The sequence below is a fragment of the Thalassophryne amazonica genome, chromosome 9, assembly GCF_902500255.1.
Source record: "Thalassophryne amazonica chromosome 9, fThaAma1.1, whole genome shotgun sequence".
Taxonomy (NCBI): Eukaryota; Metazoa; Chordata; class Actinopteri; order Batrachoidiformes; family Batrachoididae; genus Thalassophryne; species Thalassophryne amazonica.
The window spans coordinates 17,473,544-17,483,681 of NC_047111.1; the positions used below are offsets into that span (position 1 = coordinate 17,473,544).

Consider the following 10,138-nt stretch of genomic DNA (forward strand, 5'->3'; position numbering starts at 1 on the left):
CACTATAAGAAATCAAGAAAAAAAGATTGTGGCAGTCAGTAACAGTTACTTTTTTAGACCAAGCAGAGGAAAAAAATATGGAATCACTCAATTCTGAGGAAAAAATTATGGAATCACCCTGTAAATTTTCATCCCCAAAACTAACACCTGCATCATATCAGATCTGCTCATTAGTCTGCATCTAAAAAGGAGTGAACACACCTTGGAGAGCTGTTGCACCAAGTGGACTGACATGAATCATGGCTCCAACACGAGAGATGTCAATTGAAACAAAGGAGAGGATTATCAAACTCTTAAAAGAGAGTAAATCATCACGCAATGTTGCAAAAGATATTGGTTGTTCACAGTCAGCTGTGTCTAAACTCTGGACCAAATACAAACAACATGGGAAGGTTGTTAAAGGCAAACATACTGGTAGACCAAGGAAGACATCAAAGCGTCAAGACAGAAAACTTAAAGCAATATGTATCAAAAATCGAAAAATGTACAACAAAACAAATGAGGAACGAATGGGAGGAAACTGGAGTCAACGTCTGTGACCGAACTGTAAGAAACCGCCTAAAGGAAATGGGATTTACATACAGAAAAGCTCAACGAAAGGCATCATTAACACCTAAACAGAAAAAAACAAGGTTACAATGGGCTAAGGAAAAGCAATCGTGGACCGTGGATGACTGGATGAAAGTCATATTCAGTGATGAATCTCGAATCTGCATTGGGCAAGGTGATGATGCTGGAACTTTTGTTTGGTGCCTTTCCAATGAGATTTATAAAGATGACTGCCTGAAGAGAACATGTAAATTTCCACAGTCATTGATGATATGGGGCTGCATGTCAGGTAAAGGCACTGGGGAGATGGCTGTCATTACATCATCAATAAATGCACAAGTTTATGTTGATATTTTGGACAATTGAAAGGATGTTTGGGGATGATGAAATCATTTTTCAAGATGATAATGCATCTTGCCATAGAGCAAAAACTGCAGAAACATTCCTTGCAAAAAGACACATAGGGTCAATGTCAATGAGCAAATCTGATTTGATGCAGGTGTTAATTTGGGGGATGAAAATTTACAGGGTGATTTCATAATTTTTTCCTCAGAATTGAGTGATTCCATATTTTTTTCCTCTGCTTGGTCTAAAAAAGTAACCGTTACTGACTGCCACAATCTTTTTTTCTTGATTTCTTATAGTGTTTCTTAAAGCCAGAAAGTTGCCATTTGAAATGACTTTAGTTGTGTGTCATGTCTGTGATCTGCTTTTTTTCTACAAAATTAAACAACTGAATGTACATCATCTGAGGCCGGTGATTCCATAATTTTTGCCAGGGGTTGTATTATATTTACATTCACTGAATATAGAACAAGATCAAATCTAACTCGCCAAAGAAATTCTGTCATCTTTTCCTCATCCATGTTCAGAAACACTTTTAAAAGTAATTGCCTGCTACTGAAACTAAACCTGGGCGGCACGGTGGATTAGTGGTTTGCTCTGTTGCATCCCAGCGAGATGATCATGGGATTACTTCCCACCTGTGGAATTTACATGTTCTCCCTGTGTTTGTGTGGGTTCTGTCCAGGTGCTCCGGCTTCCTCCCACATCCAAAGATATGCAGGTTAGGTGGATTTGGAAACTTTAAGTTGTCTGTAGGTGTGAATGTGTTTGTCTGTATGTGACCCTGTGACAGACTGGCGCCCTGTCCAGGGTGAACCCTGCCTCACACCCTGTGACTGCTGGAATAGGCTCCAGCCTGGCTTCCAGGCAGTGGTGAAATTATCACATAGAAAGATGACGACTCTCTCTAATGCTTCACGTCCTGTAAAGACCAAAACATAGATGCAAATTAAAGCAGTTTTTGTGCTCGAGCCAAATGCTGCTTTTTGTGACTGGTGTGAATCATCAATTCTTTTCTTACAAAGAGAAAATGGACATATTTAAATGTTACTTATTTAAATATCCATGCTGGTAAAATACTTCTTGCATTAAAACAAACATTGATGATGTTTTTGCCAGACCACCGCAAATGTGTTAAATTTGATTGAATTAAATGGTTAATTTGACTGATTGGTTATGAGAATTACTCAAAGTGCTGATAAATGTCATAGTTCCAACACCACTAACACACCGGCCACTTTATTAGGTACACCTTGCAAGTACTGAGTTGGAGCCTCTTTGCCTTCCCACCAGTCTGCCCATTCTCCTCTGACCTCTGACATGAACAAGGAATTTTCATCCACACAACTGTCGCTCACTGGATATCTTCTCATTTTCGGACCGTTCTCTGAAAACTCATGAGATGGTTGTCCATGAAAATCACAGTAGATCAGCAGTTTCTGAAATCTTCAGACCAGCCCGTCTGACACCAACCACCATGACTGTCTTTTTTTTTTTATTGTCATTCAGCAAAAAACATCACAGATGCTGTCCAAGGTCCAAGGAGTGTGATAGTGATTTTTTTTAACTTATGGATAACTGTCTCTGCATCTGTGTATGCACAACATGCAATAATAAATAAAGAAACGGGATGTGTAGCACATATGAAGATGCTACAAGGACAAAGTTGCTACCAGATGCTACAGTGTATTCTATATTGCACAGATCTATATCAAGCTGTATTTATCTCTCTTATGGCGGTTGGGTAAAAGCTGTCCCTGAATCTGTGCGTTTTGCAACTCAGGCTATGGTACCATCTACCTGAGGGCAGGAGGGAAAACTGATTGTTAAAGGGATGTGAAGTGTCCTTGATTATCCTTCTTGCTCTGGACAAGCAGTGCTGTTCTGCCACTTCACTAATAGTTGGCAGCTGGCCCTAAAATCGTCTCTGTTGCCCTCACAACCCTCCCCAGTCAACCTAGTCTCACAGCATGTCGTGATTCAGCAGCACGAAATATACATTAATCTACTGGTTTGTCATATTGTCACGAAAAGTGCAAAATTTTCGTAATGGGAGCACAAATTTATTCTAATTAATTTTGTTACAGGTGCACGTAATTAAAAGTGCAGCAGGTTGGTGGTTATGGTTAGGGTTAAGGGAAGGAGTACGGTTAGTAATAGTGAGTTAAAAAAAAACCCTGTCACGAAAAGTTGAATCATTTTGTGACGGGAGGACAAAAAAAAAAAAAAAAGTGTGAGACTGGGCTGCCCCACTGCCGTCCTTCCTGTCTGCAAGGCTGCTACTTTCTTGCCACAGAGAGATAATACTGGTTAGTACATTCTCTACTGTTCCTCTATAGAAGGGGCAACACTACGTTCAAAGACACTTAAATCACCTTTCTTCCCCATTCTGATGCTCGGTTTGAACTTCAGCAAGTTGTCTTCACCACGTCTAGATGCTTAAATGCATTGAGTTGCTCTCATGTGACTGGCTGATTAGCTATTTGTGTTAAGCAATTCAACAGGTGTACCTAATAAAGTGGCCGGAGAGTGCATATGGACAGTTTTTGAAAAATATCTCTTCATTGCAAAATATATCTGAAAGCAAAAAAGGAAACTTCAATTCATCACCCTGCCTCCAAAAAATGCATATGGTTATAACTCCACAGCAAGCACATTCTTAAAGTTGATAAATTCACCTTTTAAAATGCTGTTTGTTGTAGGTGTGTGTAGAGATGTTACATTAAACTTCAGAAATAGAGCAGGAAATTACAGCTTGTCTATATGGGAAACTTATTATTATTATTATTGTTGTTGTTGTTATCACAAAGTACTTTCACGTCAGATATTTCAAAGTGCTTTACGAATAAGAAAAATGAAGATCAGGTAATTGAAGAAAAAAACAATGTGTAAATTTTAAAAAATAAGCAGATGATGGGCAAATATTTTCAGTTACAAGAAGTAATAATCTTATTTGGTGACTCGTGTCTGTTGCAAAAACACACCCACACACTTTGCACATATGACTTTCACAATGTGGAAAGTTTGAAATGTTTGCTTCTTCATGATGCAAGATATGTTTTGTAAGAAATGTTTCACAAGTGGTGAGTGCATAACTTCTGTTTTCATGAAAATCACCCTCAAATGTCTGAAAAGGAACAGAAAATAAAAACAAAGTTCCACTCAGTTTTGGTTTTAAACAGCTGTCATTTAAAGAAAGAGAAAAAAAAGGTGTCAATCAAATGCAAATATGTCACATCACAACAACAAGACAAAATTATTTCATACGGTCCCTAACCCAGAGTAGCAGCCCAAAGTCTCCAAACATAGGCAAGTTAGAGGAAAAAAAACAATCTGTACACAATCAAACTCAACAAGTTTGTTTCTAAGCAGGCTACATGCTAACCATGCTAACTACGCTAAGGGGACAGAGTAGCGGGTGAGTGCACTCATGACCCTAATGAGTCGTATTCTACAGGCAGTGCAAAGCCCAGTGAGAAAGTCGTTGCTAGTTTCCAACTCACAACAACACCAGTTGTCACTCTGATTGGTTGATATCACATTGGTACAACAATACGTGAATAATAAATGCACAAACCAAAGCTGTCTGCATCCAACGCACAGCTGTGTGCTGGTGTTTTCTGCTGCTTAAATAGGAAAGTGCACTCAGACAGGCACCAAATGGATTTGCGCCGTCAGTGCAGCTTGTTTTAGCACCTGCTGTCAAAATAGGGCCCAATAAATAACAATTAGGTTATGTTAGAGTATATTAGGGAATACGCTACAGTTTTATTACAACTGGATTAAAACTTTAGTCAGTAAGTAGTGATTTTGGAACAGTTATTTAAATGATTAAAGTCCACCACAATGAATTTTATTTGCATTTCAGGCAGCGACATGAGCAGAATCAGCGAATTACTGGATTTTTGCTTCCTGCGTATACTGAATAACGCTGGGATCAATCGCTGTGACTGATTTTATTTGCTGTTCGTAGTGAATTCAGCGTTGCTGCAGTGCAGTCCAGTGCTTCAGAAACAGAACAAAAAAAGGAGAAGTATTAACTCACATGGGTTTGCTACTCGCAGGTGTTTCCTGAAGAACATTTGATATGTGTCATTCAAATATGATTTCTTTGTGTGCACTTAATCACATGAATATTGAAAATGCCACATTTGTGATGTACATCCAGTTTCAAATAATACTACTTTGGTCTTTTGTTAACGGTGTTTGAGCTCTTTCATCAGGAAACAACAGAACATTTTAAAAATAGAAACAGAAATACTCAGAGAATCGCTGTCATAGTTTGTTCAGTTTCATCCAAATTTAATAGCGTATTGTTTTTATTTAATTTAATTTGATGACAGCCCAACATTTCCTGATTAATACCACCAATAACAGCAGCATAAATCATTTACTCAAACACAAGATCAAGTTTGTTTGAGAGCAAGCTACATGCTGTGTAGCTGAGCTAGCATGCAGTAGTGTTGGGGCTAGGCTAGTTAGCCAGCTCCTTTTGTTAACTACTCAGATAATAAGTTAACACTTTGGAGGAATGCATTTCTACCGTCTAGAACTAATGTGTTTTGGAACATTTTATGGTTTAGCAAAGAAGGATTTGCTCTACTGATCTAAAATAAATAAATCAATTTAAATGGCCGTTTACATGTTGTTCCTTACAACTTCATTTAGCAGAAATAAAAGCGCAGTGATGTCGGTAAACACCATCGGCACTCTGGGATTGCAAATTCACAAATTACATTTGGTGAAAACCTTCAGCGTCTGATAATATGTGAAAAAAAAACACAACCCTGATAGGAGGAAGTAAAGTGTGATTTTCACACAATGTGTGAATTAGTGAGTTTTTAACCTGGTAATGAAGGAATGATTCTGTCTTTCTTTTCAATTTGGCCAGATTCGATGGGAAACATCTCCTTCAAGATTTTCTGAAACACAAAATGACATGTCACTTTTAATTTTTCATATCTATCATTTTGATAATTTAATTGCGTAAATCCCCTGAACAAAAACAAACAAAAAACATCTCATTCACTGATCACTTTTTCATTTCCAATAGCAAGAAAAATAACTACATTAATCTCAATGTCTTTACGCTGTGGTTTAATGTAATTTCATTTTCTGTGTGAGATCTGGTGTGTAGCATGTGAGTCATATTTAAGTCACATTGGGTCAACAAAACGAAAAAGATTTATTAAATATTTTGAGAAAACATACATTTGGGCCTTCACTGATGAATGCACTTTAATGAACTAAATGTAACTATTTTGTAAATCAAATATGTAAATCAATTTATGCTTATAGGTGGAAAACATACAAATTTATTTAAAACAATAACTATTTTTTTAAAATAATATTTTTGTAAATATAGACTGATGTCTTTGTGGATTATGAATGTTATTATTATGTTGCTGGTTTCAGATTTGTTACAGATGTTCATGTGAAGGTCTGCACATCTGTGTCGGTGGACTCACGTGGAAACTGTGGATCTCAGGGTACGTCCTGTAGATGAGCTTTTCAGACAGGTCACTCCATTTCACCATTAGCATGTACACCTGAAAATAACACCACAAATATAAAGCCATGCAATCTGGAACATCATACAAGAATGTTTTGTTATCATAAAATAGTTTTAGGAAAAATGGGGATTAGTTTCAAATTACATATTTTTCTTCACTGAATCTACAACATCACCCAAAATATGAGCGGGGTTAAATTAATAAAATTTGGAAAGTGAGAGGATGCCTGAGGAGTGGAGCAGAGGTGCGCTGGTTAAAATTTTTTCAGAATAAGGGTGATGTGCAGAGCTGTAAGAACTACAGAGGTATAAAGTTGACCAGTCACAGCATGAAGTTATGGGAAAGAATAGTGGAAGGTAGGCTTAGGCTGGTGTCACAGACCGAACAGACCCCCAAAAATCGGTCTGCCCTGCCTTCACTGTGCATGCGTCATCAGCTGTGGTTCACTGATTAGTTTCTGCTTCAAATTGCCTCCAGTCATCATCTATCTCGGTGACAGATATCTGAAGCTTTTGTACAACAATCATTTCCACATAAATTCAGCTTTATTTCATCATAAAAGATGGAGGATGCCATCAGAGAGCGACAGCTACACGGGCTGCTAGCTGTTGTGTTCACTGCACGTTGGTCATTTCAAAGCGTCCCAGAGTAGCGCCTTGTTTCTGCTTAAAACGGCCTCATTTCTGCTTAAAACTGACTTTAGAATGATTTAAGAGGTTTTACCTTGTCGTCTGATGGTTAATAATCCCATTAATCCATTTAATTACTTTGGGTGAAGAGACTCTGTCTCAGACGAGCTGCTGTTGCTCGAAATTATGCATATGCAGTGAAGGCAGGGCGGACCGGTCGGTTGGCGACACAAGTCTCCAATTGCCGACTGTTGGCCCTGATTGACGTCCGGAGTCCAAAGACAAGGTAATCGGCCACAATTGCCATAAATGTCAGCAGCGATTCTCTGTCATGTGAGAGGAACCAGCCACCACTGATTACAAGCGGCATTGAATGCCAGAACCATGTGTTAACGTCTGTGGTATAACAATATCTTAGAAAGCTAAAATATATTCTGCTGACAAATATATCCTGCTGAAAATGTGTTCTCCTGATGAGCGCATTTTAATTTCTTAGATTGTAGCCTGACATCATCAAATTAAATGAGCTGCCCAACCCAAATTCAAGTGGACATTATTTATTACAAGTGGCACTGATGAAATAATGTCAATTGTAGAAGTAAGATTGGTGCATGGTGTGTGTGGTCCAGTGTCAGTATGCAACAAATGCTTCATACAGCCTATGTGCAAACCTCCACGGTGATTCTGCCAGAGCAATGAGCTGTGCTCCTGCCGAGCCATGCTCACCTCCTGCCACTTCCCCGTGCACAGTTACTGCACCACTGCGCACAATCGCTGCCTCTGCAGCCCAATGAAACCACTCTGCCCCAAAGTACAAATAAACCTGTATTATATTTTAATTTCAAAATCCAAAATCCACATTCAAGCACAAATGATTTATTTCACGATGCAGTCAGGAAGTTCATTCAGCTTCTCCCTTTAGAGATGGATCAGCATGTTGATTAGCCCAAGTTTTACACTGGATGCAAATGAGAAGGGGTGGTCTTAAACTGGGAAAATTCTGCTCTGGAAAACAAGCACAATTAACCAATTGGCAACCAGGCTGCCTTATAAAAGATGTGAGACTGAGATGGTTTGGACATGTGCAGAGGAGGGACCCAGGATACATAGGGAGAAAGATGCTGAGGATGGAGCCACCAGGCAGGAGGAGAAGAGGGAGGTCAAAGAGGAGGAAGGACATGCAGGTGCTTGGCATGACAGAGGAAGACGCAAAGGTCAGGGTAAGATGGAGACAGATGATCTGCAGCAGCGCCCCCAACAGGAGCAGCTGAAACAAGAAATTGCAGCCATGCATTCTTTGAAGTTCTGGTTCTTTCTACACCACATAAAGCATAATAAATACAGTTGTTGTTTTTTTTTGCCAGAGTGCAAACAGACCAATCTCTCTGCTGTCCACCAACAGAGAAAAAAAGCATCAAACTATTATTACATCAGTGACTGTAAATCGTCGTGATGTAGAATTATTGATCAACACAGCTGCTGTTCACCTGACCTGAGTGGACAAGAGTTTAAACATGCTTCTGTGGTAGTTCATCATTTTCTTTCCTAAAGTCGTCCCCCATCGTTCCGTCTTACAGATTGTTCTTAAAATCATGTTTTAGAATTTTTTTTTTACATTACATGAATTTAATATTGGGATGACTGATTTTTTTTTAAATATGTCATGACACATTTGTAAGTCAGCCTGCTGTCATGTTTAACATGAATCAAGAATCAGTCGGGTCACGTCATCATTATAAACAACACCACCTGAACTTTGACCTGCAAGTACTGGATGGTACAGAATGTGTGTGAACCTGCACTGAAAAAAGAGAATGTTTGAACTAACTTTAAAAAGTGGTACAATTTGTTAAAACCTGAATGAATTAAGTTGTTTGAACTTAAGTTTGAAAATTAAATCAACTCTAACTTACAAACTTAAGTTCAAACAACTTAATTCATTCAGGGTTTTTGTTTTTACAAATTGTAACACTTTTTAAAGTTGGTTCAAACATTCTCTTTTTTCAATGTGGTTTATTCTTTTCGTGTGAAAATTCTTACGTAATGCTGACTCGGGAAGAAGCGTTTCTCGAAGCCCAGCAGCTCCACATGTCGAACGTACGTCGTGTCCATGCTGAGATACTCAACTGATGGCGCGTTCATTTACCCCCTGTGTGGGTCCGTGTCACTACACTTTCCCAACAGATATGGTACTATGAGTCCCTAAGATAAGATGGGACCTGATTATTCAAAATCTTATAAGTAAGAAGAAGAATTTTAAATTCTATTCTAGAATTAACAGGAAGCCAATGAAGAGAGGCCAATATGGGTGAAATATGCTCTCTCCTTCTACTCCCCGTCAGTACTCTAGCTGCAGCATTTTGAATTAACTGAAGGCTTTTCAGGGAACTTTTAGGACAACCTGATAATAATGAATTACAATAGTCCAGCCTAGAGGAAATAAATGCATGAATTAGTTTTTCAGCATCACTCTGAGACAAGACCTTTCTAATTTTAGGATAATGCGCAAATGCAAAAAAGCAGTCCTACATATTTGCTTAATATGCGCATTGAAGGACATATCCTGATCAAAAATGACCCCAAGATTCCTCACAGTATTACTAGAGGTCAGGGTAATGCCATCCAGAGTAAGGATCTGGTTAGACACCATGTTTCTAAGATTTGTGGGGCCAAGTACAATAACTGAATTTAAAAGCAGGAAATTAGAGGTCATCCATGTCTTTATGTCTGTAAGACATTCCTGCAGTTTAACTAATTGGTGTGTGTCCTCTGGCTTCATGGATAGATAAAGCTGGGTATCATCTGTAACAATGAAAATTTAAGTAATGCTTTCTAATAATACTGCCTAAGGGATGCATGTATAAAGTGAATAAAATTGGTCCTAGCACAGAACCTTGCAGCGCAGTGCCTTTAATACCTATGGCATGCTCTAATCTCTGTAATAAAATTTTATGGTCAACAGTATCAAAAGCAGCACTGAGGTCTAACAGAACAAGTACAGAGATGAGTCCACTGTCTGAGGCCAAAAGAAGATCATTTGAACCTTCACTAATGCTGTTTCTGTACTATGATGAATTCTAAAACCTGACTGAAACTTTTCAA

At 38.5% G+C, this 10,138-nt stretch overlaps 1 protein-coding gene across 1 annotated transcript in view; it reads right to left on the minus strand.

Moving 5' to 3' along the window:
• The window catches only part of ncf1 (neutrophil cytosolic factor 1), a 33,727-nt gene extending 24,561 nt beyond the window's left edge, over window positions 1-9,166 (minus strand). The window contains exons 1-3 of the mRNA XM_034177699.1: window positions 9,077-9,166; window positions 6,363-6,443; window positions 5,741-5,816 (exon numbers count right to left, since the gene is read on the minus strand). Of these exons, the coding sequence (XP_034033590.1) occupies window positions 5,741-5,816; window positions 6,363-6,443; window positions 9,077-9,148 (229 nt within the window). The 5' untranslated portion in view covers window positions 9,149-9,166. The remainder of the gene's footprint in view (window positions 1-5,740; window positions 5,817-6,362; window positions 6,444-9,076) is intronic.
• Window positions 9,167-10,138: the final 972 nt, after the last annotated feature.